We start from the raw sequence: 20,000 nt of genomic DNA, 5'->3' as shown, positions 1-20,000 counted from the left end.
TGTACAACCTGCCAACGGAGGCCACTGCGTTTGACACATTTCAGTGTCAGCTGTGGGATTTCTGCCTTAAATCTGTCAGGGAAGCCTGTGGCCACTTCTGCAAAGACCCTTGGGGACAAAATTTATTGTTATACCTCAATAGCTTTTTGTTCACCTCCAAAATAGGGGTCCTGGGTCACACTAACGATTGTGGGGAGACAAAATGCTCTCTCTATATTTTATTAAACAGATCTCTTAATAATTAATCAAATGTGAAAATTATTTTCCATCACTCTGACACTAACTCTAATGTGCTCGGATTTTTTTTTTTTTTCCACAGCCTGTTTCTTTTCCTTTTAAATTGCCCTCGTGGGTTCCCTCAGCTACAAAGCAAGCTGAGTAGAGAGAGGCCAATTTATGACTTGGCTTTTTAAACCATAATCACCCCTCCGGGCTTCCACTGGAGAAGGGTTGGGGGGGGGGGGGAGCGTTTGTAGGTTGTCAAATAAACACTTGAGAAAATCTGTTCTTCGATCCCCCAGATCCATAGTGGGCCCCAATACTGCGGACAGGAACAATCCCGTGGCACCCTGAGCCAGAGTGCAGCGTGGCGCTGCCCCGGGAGGCGGCACTACCGAGTCTCCTGACGGCTCCTTCCCTCCGTTTCTGCTCTTTGGGGAGAAAACAGCTTAATAAAGTAAGAGCTGCTTGGTTCATCTCAGACAGGGTGAGAAGAGGACGCAGCCTCGCGGAGGTGTGGGCCCGGGGTGCCATCGCGGGGCGCAGCGGTGGCGTGGGCGCTGTCTCCAGCCCCTAGCAAGGCCCTCTTAGAAGACGGGGGGCGTCTCGGGGAGTCAGGCCCCAGGCGCTGACAGATTGATGCCAGGAAAGGGACATTGCGAGGGAACTGCACAGCCAGCAGTTCTCCGGCCTTTCCCGAAAGGTCAGAGGGAAACCAGAGGTGGTCCTTCATGGCTCCCTCCATCCCGGGCATCCCATCTGACTAGACGTGCACCGCGCAGGACGGGGCAGCGTGCAGGGGCCAGGCGGCTGGGCTTGTGCGGGGAGAGGCCCCGAGGCCTGTCCGGGAGGAGTGGGCTGTGTGGGTGCACAGCTGAAGCTACCAAACCAGGCGACACGGAAGCCAAGTGGGCAACGGGAATGGTTTAGAAACGCACGGAAGAGCAATGACTGCTGGCAGCAGCGTCAATATTCTCCCTCTGAGCACTAATTACATGATTAAGCCAACAGACCAACACAGGGTCTGCGGGACGGAAGCACGTATTTAGGCTCCAGTCACTCTCCACTTGGCGGTAAATAATCCTGTGCGACTCTCAGTTCTTTCCAAGCAAAGTGGACGCTTTCCTTAACGTCTCTTTCCTAAACTTGAGAAAGGGAAGCTCTGTGTCCACGCCAGCCATGCCTGGGGAAGTTGGGCTCCATGTTCGGTGCCACCTGGCTCTGTCAGGTATTTCTGAGAACGGTGGTCAAAGCAGCCACCGTCATCCCCAGAGATGCAGGATGGAGAAGACACAGGCATCGGTTCCAGGAGTGGCAACGTGCATTTCCTTGGCTGCAAACAGCATGCACTTGCTAATTAGACGTTTGCAACACACAGGGACCCAACGCTCCTGTGATCTAGCTAAATCCAGCCTAAAGAGGTGGGTGTAAACACAGGCCTGGAAGAAATCAGGAACAGCAGGGAGAGGATCTGTATGCAATGGGAATAAATCTGTTTAAGAAAGTCTAAGAGGAGCCTGCAGGAGGAAATGTGCAGCAGGCTGAGCCAGCCGGGTGAATGGCAGAGAGAATAGAGGCTATTTGAATACTGATGTGGCCCTCACTTTCTTCCATTTCCATTAATGACATGCTCATCAAGGGCAAACAATGGGACCGGCTGCCGGCGCCTGTCACAGTGTGTGGGTGCTGGGATGCCAGGCTGTCATCCCCGGGCCGCATTTAGAGACCTGCACGCTAATAAGAAGTGCTCTGTGCCGTCAATGCAGACAGGTGCTTCCGCGGCTGGGACATGCTCCATTCCCTTCCCCCTGAAACCCTCCGCTCCCAGCCCCCCTGACAGACACCATGAAATGCACAAATTAACAGCCCCATCATGTTGGGCTGCTGCTGCCTGCGGTGAAAGCAGAAAATCAAGTTGTCACCCAGGGTGCAGTGATAGAGCCACAGCCTCATTTCTCTGTTGGTGCCCTGTAATAGCAAACGCCAGACAGCTGGATGGATGGGAGGCTTTAGATTAAGGCCTTGATGCACTCTGGCCAGAGAATTAGTGGTTGCTGTTTCCATGTAGATATTCTGTTCCAAACCAACATCTGGAGAAAGCAAAGTTTCCTAGAGCAGATATGCCATTTGCTTCTTCTGGAATCAAAGAAAACAGCCTAAAGAGAGTGGCATTTCCTTTAAAAAACAAACAAACAAAAAACCCCCACAAGAAACCCAGTAAGATTCCAACTCTAAATTTGCTTAGAACTTTATCTAGGACTGGTGAAGGTTAAGTTGGCAGAGTCCAGTGCCAAGACCAATCTTGACACAGAAAACACTCGGTGTCCACAGAGCCTGAGTTCCTCACGCCTCACCCAGCAAGTCCACATCACCCACTAGAAAGGCCTCTTGCTTTGGAATGTTCAGACTCCGCTGCATAGTCGGCCTAAAGCTGCCCCCGACCCCAGCCATTCCACTATACGTCGTCATAGACTGAAGTTGCACCACAGCCATTTGGCTCTAAGTCCGGTGGCCGGGCCCAGCTGGGACGAGGTGGCCATGGTGCAAAAGGCAAGCAATGCAGGGGCCTGAGCCCTTCAGACTCCAAGGAGTTTAATGACATAATGGCCTGAGGACTTCAACATAAAGCAGGAAGAGCAACTAACGAAACTTACAACATAAAACCCCCCTCCTGTCATTTTTATAGTAACAGTAAAACACTTTATTGAATTTATGAGCTACATAATGACTATGAAGAATGTAACTTGAATTAGAACCAACTTGGAAGTATAATATCAACTATAAACCCTTTTCTATTACCCCATCCCTCCAGCTTTTTCTGTCCTCTTCCCTTTAACCAGGGGACATCGCCTTCCACAGCCTTTACACCCGAGACAGGGCTCACAACTTGCTAATAAATCTTGACTCTTTCTCCAAAGCTCCAGAGCAGACAAACCTCCAGGGGTAAGGCACTCTCTGGGGGTGACCATTCCCTTTCAACGACTCCGAGCCATTAGAATGCATTTTAGGAAAGAAGCCAGTTCGTCTATTTTTTTTTTTTTTTTGCATAAAGCCTGTCAAATCGAGTGGATCTCCGGGGATATACATCAGGTATTTCAATATCTGTAACTCCACATTGTAATGGCCTTTCCAAAATAGAAACCATAACCCCTTACAAGTTTATGAAAAGCATCCTTAGCCAAGGATCCCGTGTGTGGGTGGGGGTGGGGGTCAGGTTCCTAATGTCTGGCTGGGGTGGGGGTGAGGGATGCACATCACTGGGCTAAGTAAGCAGCCTGCGAGGCTGTGTTTTCTGTTTCCATTTCACTCTTTCAGTCTTCCTGTTCCCCAAGGATTTTTCTGGAGGGGTAATAAAATAAAATGGGTGAAACAAAGCCATAAGCTGGTTAAGTCTGAAAGACATGTCATCTCATCTAAAAGGAAGAAACGGACCATTTCCATGCCGAGGGCTGACAGCAACGCCTGAGCTGGCAATAGTGCTATTCCATTTGATTTATAGAATAATGGGGTGACAAATGATGACAAAAATAAACTTTTACTGCACTGAACTGCTCCTTTATTTATGAAATTTGGCCAAGTAGTGAAATCTTTTATCTGCAAGTTGTAACATGGAGTGGGAACGAGCGATTATGGTGTGGTAATAGTAATCCGGCGATGGAGGCTGAGTCAGTTGGAAATGGATTGAGGTAAAATAACTACCGCACCATGATAAATGTGAACAGCGCTTTGCTGACAGATGATCTAACAGGTGTTCATAACAACTATATAAGAGGATTTATTTATGACCAGCCACAGCCGCCGCACTGTAAATCAACTCCAGCAGCTGTACACCGCTGAAACCACGTCCCCAATGGAGGAACCGTGCAAGAGCCCAAAGAACACAATTCACTCCAGAATCTTAATCATCAAATAACATTTTTTAAGGTAATTATACCACAGCAAAGAAATCATAATTACTTTCAATTAGGAAACTGAGCTGCCCATAACTTTGTTTACAACATATTTTTATTTAGGCCCTAAGGTGTTGATGAGGCCTGAGCAAATGGAGACCTGGGTGACGGCGATCGCAGTGGGACGCGAGTAGGAGGCCTTCTCACGGTGACTTCACTTCTTAAGTCTCAGAAATCAAACTTTACATTGGGAGGATATTTGGCAGCCTGTTTGAGTTCACAACTTACTCTCTGTTGTCACTCCTATCTGTACAGTTTACTGACAAAGAGGAATAAGCATACAACCATGAACTCATTAGAAATTGGGGGTTTAAATTTAGTCTGAGGAGCCCACTGTCTTATAACCTTTCCTAACTACTGTGCAAAGGCAGAATTTAACGTTTTTCTTTTTGTAGGCCATCCATGGTCTTAACAATTCCTTACTCTTATCCATGAAGATGGCGGACCCCTACCATAATGCAAGAGCCCTCGTTCATTACATTGCTTAAACACACATACACACACACACACATACACACACACACACATACACACGCAACGTGGTTCTTATATGGCCTGAGAAGATATGCTCTTTTTGGTGGGGGAATCAGAATCTTGGCTGGGGTACAACTTGAGAGTTATTATCTCTTCCTTCCCCCACCCCGTCCCCTCCCAGGCCAAGGCAAGACTTCCCTGTTCTCGCCAAGTGCCCTGTAGCATCTGTGGTCTAAAGGACTGACAGGACAGAGCCCACTGGCAGAAATGCCTACTGGCTAGGTTTTCTAAACATCTCTAGATCTCAGAATAAAGATTCTTCTACTTTTAAACCTGAATCGTTGGTATCTCTGGTCCTTAAGGTTGTAGATGAGAAGCCATTGTCTTAGAATGTCATTCAAGACAGGTTTGACATTGTAATGATTTTATATGTGAGTTCTGAGGGTTTGGGTCTTTGGTGCACATAATTACTGAACCAGTTAGGAATTACATGTGCAAGTGACTATGTACATAAACCTCGCCCGAGAGAAAGACAAACACGAGATTAGAAATTTCAGTGTCATTTCAACTCATAATCATCTAACGAGTGGTACAGGAAATAACTAAAATCCTCAAGGAAAAATATCTAAAACTATAGGAGAGTAAAACCAACTAAGTCTGTTTTTCCTACCTCTAAACTGTTCACAAGGGCAGCACAGCCCCACCGGTAACACCCAACCACCCATTTCTCCTGTAAAAGACCACAGACCACTGAGCAGAGGCTTGGGGATGGCTTCAGGAGAGAGACTGTGGGAGGGGAAAGAAATGAGGGCAAGGAGAGGAAAAGGATACATCACTTTCTGGTGTGTTGGCAATGTTGCTTTCTGTACAAAGGTATTTAAAAAACAGTTTAAGATTCAGCCTCTTAGCCCTGGCTGGGTAGCTCAGTTGGTTAGAGTGGCAAGGTTGTGGGTTCAATCCCTGGTCAGGGCACATACAAGAAGCAACCAATGAATGCATAAATGAGTGGAACAACAAATTGATGTTTCACTCTCTCTCCCTTCCTCTAAGATCAATACATTTAAAAAAGAAAAGATACAGCCTCAGTTGAGATCAATATACTCTCCCTTCTCCTACTTCTGGAAACTCTAAATGCCACCCTACTTTCAAGACTTACCTAGCTTCACCGACTCAGACATCCCTCACCCGGTCCTCCTCTGAACTCAACAGCTCTACTGCTGTGATGAGACAATGAACCAGGCAAACTGCTTCACTATGTTACCCAGAAACCACTTCAGCTTTCAAATGGCTCTGTTCCAAGTTTGCTAGTCAAGTGCTCATATGGAATCTAAAACACTATTCCTCACAAAGCAATTACACATGGTGGTTAACTTTTAGGTCAGACCTTAAAATTCTGCTTATTCCACAACACAGTTGAAAATTGGTAGAAAAATCAAAAGAAATGTTACCAAAACAGGAAGAGAGAACAGCACCCCTTCAGTTGGACTGAATGCAGTTTGTCAGGTAGTCACATGAAGAAAGCAGGTGGAGACTGGACAGATTCAAAAAATCTTCTGGTCCATCTAACGACATATTTTTCTATTAAACACCATTTCCACAACACTATCATAAACTTGGTTCCCCCCCTGCCCCCTACAAATCTCAAGAAGAGAGTAAAAGTAATCATGAAAACTTCCTGAGGTAACTGGTGAAGTTGGAAGGCAGAAGTGAAGAGGAAAGAAGATTTAAAAAAAATAAGCAAGTACATGATCAGAAATTGAATCGGCCTTCAATTTATGGAAGAACAAAAGTGGGCACAGTGGCTGGTTGGTCTGGTCGGCCACCTGTGTGAAGAGCTGGAGGTGGAAGTGGATAGATGCGTTTAGCAAGTCTCTGGGGACCGACTGTCTAACTCTGTTGGACTTGATACCGGAAGCGAGTGGTGTTAGGGAAGGAGGTGAGCCTACATTAGGATGTAAACAAAATTTGTTTGCAAACCAGGGCTCACTAACTTAGTGAACTCCACACTGCCATTTCTTTATTGCAACTGGACTGTGGGTTTCTTGGGGATATAGATCTATTTTCGAACAACCCTGACAAGGGTTACTAAAGTTCTTCACATTCCAGAGTGAATGTGGTCTTTAAGTAGCAAGGCAATAATAAGGCTCTGTTAATTTTGTGTTATAACATGGGGCTCCCTCCTATGTGAAAAGAATATTTTTCTACCTTTAGATAAAGTTCCCTATAAAATAAAAAAGATTACAGTGAGGAAACAAAAAAGATGAAAGAGCTTAGGTTTACCTTTAGCTTGTCCAACCTTTTTTTTTTTTAAACTTCTTCTTGTGTTATTCATCATTCTGGAGTCTTGTCTTCTCTAACAGTAACTTCTAAATTCTTAACAACAAAAACCCAGGTTACAAGGGCAAACTTTTTGTAAGCTATTATAAAGTTACTCAAATATTTGCAAATAGTTATTAGGAAGGATAAGTATCCAATATTTTAACTTGATAAATTCATTGTTCTCATCTCTTCAGAATAAAAACATTCTCCTTTTTTTTTTTTTTAAAAAAAAATAGTTTTATTGATTTCAAAGAGGAAGGGAGAGGGAGAGAAACATCAATGATGAGACAGAATCATTGATCGACTGCCTCCTGCATGCCCCCTACTGGGGATTGAGCCTGCAAACCCGGCATGTGCCCTTGACCGGAATCGAACCTGGGAACCTTCAGTCCACAGGCTGATGCTTTATCTACTGATCCAAACCGGCTAGTGCTCTCCTTTTCTTTTAATAAATAAAGCAAATGCATTGTGATACTAAAAATGAGGCTCAGGCTGAAATATACTATGAGAGCAATTCTTCAAGATTGGTGCACATCAAATGTCCCATTAAGTGGACATTAAAATGAAAAAATATAGCTAGAATTAAGAATTCAACATTGACTAACTCGACTCAATGGAACAATTTAAAGATAATCATGGATTATGATCATGTTAAAGGAAATACGAGGCAAGGAACTTTGAATCATTGTACCAAAAACCCCCCAAAACCCAAATCTGAAATGGGACTTTGGTCATTTTTCTAATTTCACTTATGAGAAAAATATTTTAATGATATTAAGCTATTGATATTAAAGTGGTTTCAATTGTTAGCATACTACATTATATTACTGATTTAACATAGATTTTAAATCTAAGTTAGCAGCAAAAAATATTATCTTATGCAAAAGTAAAGAATTTAACACAATTAGAAACATCTGCTTGGTTTGAAAGTGGTTTTTCTTTCATTAAACCTCATTGCTTTTCTGCATAATAAAACACTCAAAATATCTACTTTAGAGTAAAAAAAACAAAAAACTAAGCATGCAAACTTCAGGATTATAAACAATTTCTCATTAAAAAGAATGCAAAGGCAAATGCTCTTCATATGCTAGTTTATTCATCTTATTATTCAGATAATTTCATGATGACAGTTGTCAATAACCAATTACAATACCAGGAAATTCATAGAACAAAATTTTGCGGAGATCTTGTTTTGGCATTTAATTCTAAAAAGTATCCCATTTTCACATGTCAAGCTGAGAGGCAATATAGACTATTTCTAGGCTAATTTTTGCTTACTGTGGGAAGAAGATGATTTCCAATAAACTTTAAATATCCAATTCATGTCCATCATTGTTGAAAAAGGGAAGGAAGATGAGAAGGACAGAAGAAGTAGCAGGATAGAGAAAATGCCACATGGACTCAAGAGTTGAGAGAACTGACAGTAAAAAATATGTTCTTTGGTTAGCAAAGCGAAAATGGGGACAGTACTGCATACATGATAGCTACACACTAGCATTCTAAAGCAGGAGACAAGAATGTCAGGAGTGTGTTCCCCCCCACTGCCAGATGGAAGGGCTATTATTATAAATGAAAGGCAGCAGTCGTGGATGCCAGGCACTTTTGTTGTGTGCCAGATTCTGAAGTCCAGATGTAAGCAGGTTACCCCTGGGACAGGACGGGCTTCAGCTCCCGCAGCAGAACAGAGCCAATCACAGTTTTCTCGGTGTTTATGATAAGCTGTGCTGTAGAGCCTTCCTTGAGTTCCACTGTGACTAGCATCAATGACCCACTGTGCACAGTTTTAGCTGCAAACCTGTTAGAAAAAAAAAAAAAAAAAGAGATAGAGACCTTTTATCATGAGGGGGAAAAAGGAGACAGCAGAAATTCAAATAGGTTTAAAATGACTCTTTCTTTTTTCCCCCAATAATTTACTACATGTTCCCTACTGCCGAAAACCCAAAGCCAAGCATTCTTCTGGAAAAAAAAAAATCAATAACTTGCCCAGCACCATGCTTACAACAAGCAGGTAATTTTAGTGCATCTTTAGAACAGAACAGGAAAAGGAAGTCTAGTTTACTTATTAGTTTAAACAGCAGATGCATGTGAATAATTCTCCATTCCTATAAATTGGGACTCATCCATTCATTTGATAATTTAACATTTCACCATGCATAGGGGCACTTAAAATAAACCTCTATATTTTTATTTTTAAAACATGTTAAGAAAAGGTACCTTTCTCAAAGAGCTTGAAATTTTAATTCCTCATATCTGAAAATGATTACGCAAAAAGTTAGATAATTTAATGTGCAATATAAAACTCTTACGTTTCAATGAATTCACGCATGTTGAAATATTCAAATTCAATCTCTAATGTTGATGATACCATGTAACAAAATCACATGATAGCCAAGTGCAACATCACCCTCTCTCCCTCTTTTTAAATTTTTTAAACGTTCAGAACATTAAATCCTTCTTTTTGATTTAGAATACAGGCAACTTGAGGTCTAAAGCTCCATTACTAAATTCCAAGACATGAAGAACCTACTAATTATATGGAATTAAAAGCAAAACTAGCCTTTTAAGCACTGCAATTGACCGAAAAGCCGGTGGAGGCACAATGAGCTTCTGTCAATCCTGCTCATTCATTCTGCGTGCACAGTGGAGCCCCAGAGCCGTGGAGGAAAGATGGTACCCTCCTGGGCTTCCATTTTCCGCATGGAGCATGTTCCACACATTTTTTTTTTGGGGGGGTGGGGAGGGGATTTGATTGCAGGGATGACTGGAGAAAAACAAAGTTGCTGCACATGAGCTTTTGAAAACACTAACAAGTGTAGAGCAGGTCTGTGACCTGCTGTGACCCCACTTTGCAGGGCCAATCCCCTTTCCCCTTTCTGTATGACACGTGTCTGAATCTGAGCCATCTGCCTCAATTTGCGCAACATCTTCAGCCACAATGGCACCCAGTTAGCCCTGACAACAGCTCACAATACATAAGAATCAAACTGCCCTGCTGACAGCACGCTGCGGACTATTCAAGAGCAAACCAACTGGTCAGTGTCTCATGTCTGACAATCAGCATGGGCCTCGCGCAGAGCCCACAGCGTCCTCAGGGATCTGTTTAATTACCACCAACATAAAAGAGGGAGTTTATCAGGAGACACTCAGAAAAACTTCACTCCCGACTTAATTAAAATATTAGCCACTTAAGCAGGAAGCAGATTCTCTTTAGATGAAAATTTCTTTTTTGAGGGTTTTTTTGAAATGACATCAAGATCTCATAACACATTAGATTCTTTTTTTTGAAACCTAGCAAGGCATTTTTGACCTAAATAGAATCATGAAAATCAGTTTCCCAACAATAATTAGAATAATGCATGAAAAGCAAGACAAATATGCTAATTTTACTAAATTGAAAATATTATCAACACTTTTAAGTTGAGTTTTAAAATGGTAGCTAATGGGTTGCTGATAAAGTATGTTAGCAATTCTCCCAGGCATTTATTTGCGTACTCTCTCCAAACACACTGAGACGTGTAAGGAATCAGAGCAGTGTTTCTACTGAGGGAAGCAACTGTAAACAACCAGCCTGGGAACAAAAGTCACACGGAGTTAAAGAGGCTTTATAAAGCTCTTAACATCCACCTCCACCTGCTCTTCAGTCATCGCACAATAGCTCAGGAACTGGGGACCCCAATTTCATCCTGGAGAGAACACGAAGCTCACTAGCCCCACGACGACCTCTCTTTTCTATCACCCTTGCAGGTTTGTGCATGTCTTTTGTCCACATTTTTGAGGTTCTACGCTTTGGGAGAGTCCTGTTTCTGTACTTCTGTGAAACCACGTCAGCAGTGACATGAGGTGGCCCTATCGTCCCACTCACTTATGCAACTTTCCCCACAGATCTGGTCATCACCAAATATTTCAGTAGTGGCCCCCGTTTCTGATAGAGTTATAATTATGTAAACAACAGTCTTATTAGTCCCTTTATCTACTTAACACTCTGTGCCCTGGGACCACGGAGGAGATTATGTCTGAATGGGAACACAAAAGCACTGTTGTTTGAATTTCAGGGTTACAGGGCCCTAAGGCACATTTTATCTTCTTTCTATTGAAAACTGAAAGTCATGGTAGAATAATACAAACTCAGGAGACATACATGTCAATTCTGATACAAGTGTGTTTACAAAGGTTAAAATTAGTGTCTTGTACATGTTTCTGAAATCCTATTACCACAAAATCCCCAATACGGTAAAGAACAGGGTATGAAAGAAGAGGCATTTGCTTACACTGCAGTGGAAACATGCTAAGCGAATCATCCTAGCAATAAAACCTGTTAGCGGAGATAAAAGCGACGGCCTTGTAGCCAGTCTCTATGTCCTGGTGGGCACAAAATGGTGGGAGCACTGCTTTGAAGCAGAAGACCATGTCGATGTCTGGATGCTCTTGTTCCATAGTTCAAATGGATGTATTTAATTGGAACACAGCATGATTACAATTGGTTTGTTTTGGCCCATGGAAAGCAAAAGCCACTCCCTAAAATCTATTCATTTTACTCCCAATTTAAAAGATAGTTATGGAAAGAATACTAATGAGTAAATAGTAAACAGCTAGCTTATGGATGTAAGAAACATTGATTACAAGGACAGCTTGGGTCAAAAACTTATATGCATTTAATGGCTGACATTAGAACCTCTGTACTTGGCCTCAAACTAAGATCATGTGGTGACATTTTTTTCAGAAGGCATGTGAAATTTTTGATCATCATCATGACAATAACAGGTGCCATTTATTAAGTGCTTTGTGCAATGGGTACTACATACTTCATCACTTGTGCTATTTCATTTGATTCCATGAGGCAGATCACTTTAAAGATGAGGGAACTGAGGCCCACAGAAGTTGAGAAACTTGCTCAGGACACACAGTTCCTGAATGGTTGAGCAGGAATTTGAACCCAAGCATTCTAATTCTGGATCACACACATTCTCTTAATATTTGCAAAAATGCACTCTTAACATTTTTTAAATTAGTCAATAGAGAGAATCTGCTTCCTTCTTATTTACCTAATATGCACATAATCTATTAATATTCCAAAAACTTAAAAAAACTAAGATTTTTCCCTTCAAAAACTGTGTACCTGACTTTGAGGTATTCTGTAATTCAAAGCACCTTGCACGATGCTTTGTCATAACATATTTTACATTTCTGCCTTTAAAGATTTAAAATATTTAAAACATCTCCCACCACCCACTCCCTCAAAAGAGACAACTAGCAATGAAAAATACAAAACATCTTGAATGGAACTGCAACATAGGGAGGGACTACTGGGAGACCAACCAACCTCAAACACCAGTAATGCCACAAATGAGGACAAATAAGTGGCTGGCAGTTAAAGATGCATTGCCTACGTAGGCCGGGCTCCATGTTATTAAAAGGGATACCACCTAGGTATTTTTCATAATTTATTTTCATTCTACCACCAAGCAGTTGCTGTTTGTAATCACCGAGAAGGTAAAACTGTTTGGATATAGCTGTATTTCATCTTATTAAATGTTTCTTTGTTTATTATCACTAGCAATTGACATTTAATATTTGAAGCTAAGAATTCTTAAGATTAAAGAAAAAGACAAAATAAACTGGTTGCCAAACCTAAATGAAAGTATGAACCACTCTTCAAAAAAAGTTAATTTATTTTAACCTGACAGAATTATGAAAACAGGTCAAATAATAACAACAAATTTGGACAAATGTATTTATCTATAAAACATGGGCTTGTTTCCTTTTTTTTTTATTTTTAAAGATTTGTAAGCTATGGACCATCAATGCTCTTTATCAAAAGGAAAAGAAATCCTATAACTTAATTGTTTTAACTGAAATGTTAATAAGACAACATGAATTAAAAAATATCAGCGAGGCTGCATCGACCTCCAGGGTATTCACAAACATAAACTGTTTATGCAGAGTTGTATTTGCTACACTTAATGCAACAGCTCTAAGACATGCTTTTTCTTCTCTTGGATAGACTTCCTGGTTTCTGATTTTTCTATTCTGAGTTCAATTTTCTCGTGCTTTCTGTTCTACTGGTTACCAGAAGCTGTGACAATGGCCCAGTCAGGCTAAAACTTTTTTTCTTACTCTGCACATGAAGCCTTCAATTACTGCCTGCTGAAGCAGACAGAATCCTATTAGTAAGAAAGACGATCACAAGAGGCAGTGCCCTGCCCTAGCTGTATAAAAATAATTAGTCCAAAGCTGACAAATGTGTAATGAAGTCGCACAATGATCATATGTAAGAAACACTAGTTTATAGCTTCCTAACATCAAATACCTAAGCGTGGTTAGTTGGAGCACTATCTCCCAAGCCTTTAAAATGATAAATCCTTATTCCTCTGAGTTAATATAATAGAACATTTTAAACAGGCAGAGAGTTTGTAAGTTGTAAAAAATTCCATTTTGTTGACTATAAAATTGTATTTTAAAGTTAAGCTCACTGCACTATTAAATTAACATTGAGAAAAATATTTAGATGTGATTCAAGCTTATAAAATTTATCCAAAGCAATATATTTTTCAAAAAAATCAGCCAGCAATCTTGTAGTATTTTCCTTTAACATGCTGATGAGAAGAGTTAGAACAACAACAACAAAAAGCTACTATCCTCATTTAGGATCCTCTATTTTCTATTCTAACCTGTAGAGATGGTATAAAATAATTATTCCCCACATTATCTGGCTAGTGATGCCTCCTCTTTCTTTGTACAGGAGAGCTAAAAAATCAGAGTGCACTTTCTCAGAGAAGACATGAAACATTCTAGTTATTCCAGAGCATTTTTGGTTTGTCTGGGGTGGGATGGGGCTTAACAATAAAAAAATTAAATCATAAAACAAATAAATTCTTACCCCATTGTCTTTGATTCCTTATAGAATTGTCAACACAGAAGGAAAATCATCAAGAATACCTTTCTTTCATTTTTACAAGAAATCAGTTATGTATTCCTATTAGTAAAACTGTTGCATTGTACAATATTACCTCACAAATGGTAAAATTAAAACTTAAAGATTTTTTTTAAAGCAAAAATCAGCTGTGCAGTTTGGTTATTTCTGAAATATCCAAATGTGCTTTCTGTGTAAAAATTAACTGAGGTCCACATTTGTTTTTCAATGACATGCTGCTCAGAGCTGCAGAGCCCAGGGCGGTCAGATGAAAAGCAGTGCTGTCCTCTAGTGGACAGCGCCAGCCTGCGAAGGAACTGGCTTCTAAAGAGGTTCCACAAACCTGTAGTCCTGTTTGAGATCCCAAACCTGTCACATTGTAGAAAAGACCGAAGCCTGGTACCTTTATATTAACAACTGTTTATACAAAATTCTGTTTTAAGACAGATTACGTATGGTGACTATAGTAACAGAGCTTTTAAAATTAGGGCACCAAGATATCAAATATTATTGGTCCTTCAAAATTACCCAGTATTCAAATAGTCCGTAGTTACCAAGGAGAAAGAAAAAAACTAATAAAGATAGTAATGCAAAGGTTGATCAACCTAAGAACAGAAGAAATGGAAATATCAAAGACCCCACGAAGAAGTGACTACTTCGTATTTATAACCCTAGCACTAATGAAATCTGTCACAAAGTTCTTCAAAAAATACTGAATGAGGGAGTTACACAATATAGCTATTTTAGGATGGAAACAATAGTGTACACCAGTATTCCCCTTGTTAGTAACCATTAAACATGTATATGATAAGTGATTTACTGAATGAGTTTAAAGCCTGGAAATGAAACAAGTTGCTCTTTACATGTACTTCAATTAAACAAAAAGATTTTTATTTTAAATCTGAAACAAATAAACTGTCTTTAAATGTGCTGATAAATTAAAAAGTTGATTGCCATGTTGCCATGGATACACTGTTCTATTCATAGCACCAGACTTTCCTAATAGTTAAGGATGTCAGTAACAGCAGTAAAACATTTTTATTCTTCTAAGACTGTAATTATTCACAAGTTGTACATGTTCAAAATCTGCAAATTAAAAAAGTGACAGGGTAGAGAAAAATCTAAACCAGAGATTAAGATACATAGGGAGTGAAAGGGATATAAGTACTGAATACAAGTTAACGATGAAAGCTGTTGCAGTAAAATAGAGTCAACAGAGACAACGCTTTCTGTTTTCACTCAAATATCACATTTTCCTCTTATAGGGTCAATTTGTTGTTCACAAAAGGGCCAAATGAGTAGGTGGCATGACAACCCTTTTAAACACTACAGTATATGAACGTCAGAATTCGTGAAACTGGGTTAAAATGTAAAATAGTGGAGACTGCTGAAAGACAAATGTTTACTTATGGTCTAAGACTGTTTTCCTGGGTAATATGATTATAACAATATACTCTCTTGCTGGAGGACACTGGATAGATATAAAAAAAAACCTAAATCAAACATCTTGCCTACTGGTACCCCATAATGACTAATCTGTAAAAAGTAAATACATAAACAAAGGAAAAATATATCTTAAAATGTGTCATGTGGCTATCATTAATTAACTCTTGATAACTCAGGGCAGCTTCACACTGTGGAATTTGGAACACTTGCTGTATAACTTCTTGGAGTGATGGCTAAAATGCAGATTCTGGGGCCCTGAACCAGATGTACTGAATCTGAGTTTTTGGGTTTCAGGAATCTGAGTTTTACATAAACTCCCAAATGATTTTTTTGGACCAAAAAACTTCAGAGCTATAGATTTTTAGCTTTCTGCTTTTTGGTCACTGTGTGTTGGTACCTTTGTCAGAGGATAAGCAATGGAATAAAAGCAAATGCATCCCGGTTTCTACCTTGTTGAATACGAGCCTCCTTCGTCAACCCTCACTTGATTTCTTTCTCAGAGGAGCATAGGATTTTTCCCTGGCCCTGGATGAACCCAGGATTCCCACTGCTAGTCTCTCTAATTATCTCTTCTAAAACACATTAAATCTTGTGTCCATTCATATAGTAGTTTATCACTGTTCATTCTGCCTCTTGAATATACTTTATTTACATAGTTTACTAGTATTGTCTTAAGTTATACATCTTGAGAGTTTTATAATGAAGAGTGTATCTCATATATTTTAACACAAATACCTAACACAAGACATTAAAACATTCAGCTGCCTATTAAATGTTTTTTGATGATTTTTAAATTCTCATTTCTGTATTACCCTTATCATGTGGTAACTGTAATTTGGAAAACAGAAAATTGGCATAAGGACCATAACTCTATAGACCCCAATAAGATAAATTGGTTCTCAAAGAGCAGCTTTTTCAATCAGCAACTCAGTACTACAGAAATGAAGATAAGGTTAAGCTTTTCAATGGTATACTGGTTAGCTTTCTTATATTATTAATAACTTAGAAAATGAAAACTAAATGTCATATAATCTAACAGCAGATATGCTTTCTCAATTCATCTTTAAAAGTGGTTAACTATATAGGAAATGCTTCTGGTTTTGAAGAGAATTCCATAAAACTTGTGCTCATTTAATTGACTTTTTTAAATGGAGACCATGTTGATGTGTTAGGAGCCATTTTCTATTACGTATTCAATTAAAATTTCTATTTTATACTATTACACACTCCTGTATATTAATGAAGATACACTTTTTCTTAGCTAATTCTTATATTATGTATTTTTACTTGGTATTTAATGTAAAAATATTCATATTTTGGATAGTAGTATAAGAATAAATTATTCTAAAACTAAACAATGGGATCGTATTCATCGAATGGTCAGAAAGAATAGTCTAATGTTTATTAAAAAGTTCTCTCAGAAATAAAAGATCCTGAAAAATTAAACAGAACAAAGGCCAGTCAAAAATAATTCGTTGAACTGAAGTTTTAATATCTTAAACACTAATAGTCAAAATGCTTTTTATACTTGTTTTTTAAATGTTAAGTGGATTACCATTAATAACTACAGGAGCGGCTATGGTCCTACTCTTCATACACTCAAAAAAGCAACCATCATAGAAGAATTAAGGAGGCACTTAGAAATCTCACAGGGATTTCAATTTTATTATTAACAATTAAATAATATATAACTTACTTAGACATATAAACTCATTAATCCCACAGGGTAATAATAGAAGACTGAACCCTACCGTTAAAAACCTTAATTCAATAAAGTGGCAAAATGTAAATTTCTGTCATAATATAAACAGTAACTGTTATTTCATTTTAAATGCAATTAAAAAAGACATTGGTACAGATTTTATTGACAATTTTTAATTATTATTGAGTATAAAAATAGAAAAATGTTAAATATGCAAGCTAATAATTTTTATCAATTTCTGTGTGAAAAATACCAATCAGTCTATATGTTTATTACCTGGAAACTTTCTGAAATTTAGAACATTATGTTAACCATAGTTTAACTATAAAAGCATTTTCAATTAAGTCTGATGAGACTTGTGAGGCAAGTTACGACAAGCACAGCCTATTCTTAATTAGATATATGCATTTTATTCACTTTTGACTCTGCAGTAACTTGAGCTCCTCCCCCAAGTTACAGAGCCAAACCCAGGCCGCTGATGATAGGGCTGGATGAGAAAAGCGCCGACACTGCGGATGTGTGCGAGGACCAAGAACATTAAGTTTGAGTGCAATCTCTGCATTCCAAAGCCAAATATAAATGTTTCTCTGTTATGGGTCTCTCCTGCATTAGTATGGATAACTGAGAATTGGCTATAATTTAATGTTTTGAACAGGCATTCGTTCCAAACCACCAAGACAAGTTATAGGCAAACTATCCTTTAATAATAATTATAGAGCTATGCTAAGTGTCTTTCTCAGTCCATTTCTCAACAAGAAGATGGCTTTCATATTAGTTGCCTTTGAGAAGGTAATTTGGCTATTTTCTTTCAAGAAACAGAAATCTGGAAAGCTGCCACTGCTTTCAGAAAACTTACAAACACACATACAAAACAAAACAAAAACTAATTTAGAAGTTCCAATGTAAATAAGGGTTACCCTTCTTTCCTTTCATCCAGGAAAGGAAGTATTTAAGGTGGAAAAGAATTAAAACAGGAAAATTCAGAACCAAAATATTTTCGCTGAAAAGGCTTCTATTCATATTTCCCCTCTTGAACAACATTAACTGACAGATAAATTGTATCTGCTTGGTAGCACTAGTATGATTACCTTAGATCAGTTTTATTACTTTATCCTGGCCCTGTGGAAAAGATAGGGCTTATCATAAATTAAGAAATGGAAGCATCTGATCTTTTGAGCAACTTAAGAACCTTCCTCTCAAAAAATAAAAATAAAAAAATTAAGAAAATTTAAAAAAACACCAAAAGTACAAATAAATTTGTTGTTTGTTTGTTTTTTGACTAGCACACGCAGTTTTCATTCTGTCATGATTAGTAGATGAAATTAGGTAACTCTGGATAATGGCAGATCAAGACTTGAACTCAGCTCTTGTCAAGTCCAGTGTTCTTCCATAGATACCATAGAATTTATTCCAATCACCCTTCTTTTCCTTGCCACCATTTCCAAACAGATGAGGAGATTAAAGTCCACAAGGAGCAGTTAAAACTTGCACAAGATTACCGAGCCCAATAATGGCAGAGCTGAGTCTAAAACCTGATCATCTGTAGTACTCTTTATACGGGGCCTCTTTACCCCTATGTTAATTAAATTTTTTAAAGGTCAGAAGGCATTCCCTTTAATTTTAAATTTAATATACATAAATAAAATAGCATACGTATGCCATTGCAGTGGAATGGCAGAGAAATTAAAGATGGTGTGCAATGAATTCCGTTAAGCTCACAGAGAACTAAGTAATAAGGGGTTATCTTAACTTTCAAGCCACAGGCATTCCTAAGTACACACAGAGGGCAATTACATTGATCACATTTTCTGCTACCTTTAAGGACAAGTGACTTGGATCTCATGCTTTAGATGGTTGGTGGTAAAGATATTCCTGGGCTAAGAAACAGAAGCTGCATTTGGGCCTATGCTGGTTTTCTAGCCACTCCTCAATCCCGGAAGCAGCCGTAGGGGACTGCTATCAAAAGGAAATCTGTATGTAGTACCCAAGTTCTCTTTCAAGTAAAAAAGTCCAACTCCACTGCTTTGTAAAACAGTGTTTCCTAGAAATCCACTGAATCTGGGGAAATAAGATAAATTCTCAACCATATCTCAAAAGGTACCTTTACAAACCATCAAGTTATTATAAAATGCAGGTACACTATCTGTATCTTTCAGGATAGTACATGCCAATGTGCTAAGGATTGTATGAAATAGGAAAGAGAACCTTACCCCAAATCCATCAATCAAATATGTTATCAGAAAAAAGGGGGGCATTTATATAGTTAGGGGTTATTTTCAAGAAAAATTATAAATAGAAAATTATATATGTACACAACTTATCCCCTCATCTCGTGTTGGTGCACCTACCTGTGTATATTATCCTGGCCAGAAGGCACTACACCGACGTTGGCCACATCCACAATCTTCTGAAGGATCACAGAGGAAGTGAAGTTCTGTGGTGCAAGGATGATTACAGTAGAAGTTTCATTCATTCCTGTCAGCATTCCTGTAAGAGCAAAAGAAAGCCCCCTGTAACTAATTACTTTATGAAAATTATATTAAAACAATTTTATGCTCATAGCCAAAATGTAAACTTCTTTTTTTAAAAAAACACACAACCACCAGAATGTAATTTACAAGACAATTACCATAAAATTAAAATGAACTGCAACTGTTTCAAAAATTTTAAAATCTACTGTGTAGGAAAATTTATAAAAAAACAGTCAAACATCACTCTTAATAAATATGATTTTAAATACTATATGATAAAAACTTAGAGTCACAAAGATGAAATTTCAATTTCAGTCCCTTTAAAATATAGTGAATTAATTTGGCTGATGTAAACTATTAGGCTTCTACTTTTAAAGAATTTTCTCTCTTATTTTCATGTAAACATCTCTCTTGCCAAATGCTGCTTGAGAACAAATCAGTGGTTCTGAAATGACCAGCAGCATTACCTGATGCATGGCCTCAATGTGATGAGTCAAAGTTATCTCAAC

The 20,000-nt window shown here is 38.9% G+C and overlaps 1 protein-coding gene across 1 annotated transcript in view; it reads right to left on the bottom strand.

The window, feature by feature from the left end:
* Positions 1 to 7,321: 7,321 nt before the first annotated feature.
* Positions 7,322 to 20,000, bottom strand: part of AP3B1 (adaptor related protein complex 3 subunit beta 1) — a 191,721-nt gene continuing 179,042 nt past the window's right edge. The window contains exons 26-27 of the mRNA XM_079798702.1: positions 19,369 to 19,507; positions 7,322 to 8,757 (exon numbers count right to left, since the gene is read on the bottom strand). Of these exons, the coding sequence (XP_079654828.1) occupies positions 8,604 to 8,757; positions 19,369 to 19,507 (293 nt within the window). The 3' untranslated portion in view covers positions 7,322 to 8,603. The remainder of the gene's footprint in view (positions 8,758 to 19,368; positions 19,508 to 20,000) is intronic.

Source organism: Cnephaeus nilssonii (assembly GCF_951640355.1).
Source record: "Cnephaeus nilssonii genome assembly, chromosome: 2".
Classification (NCBI taxonomy): domain Eukaryota; kingdom Metazoa; phylum Chordata; class Mammalia; order Chiroptera; family Vespertilionidae; genus Cnephaeus; species Cnephaeus nilssonii.
The sequence above is the reverse complement of the archived record's forward strand: the minus strand, read 5'-3'. Positions and strand labels throughout refer to the sequence as shown.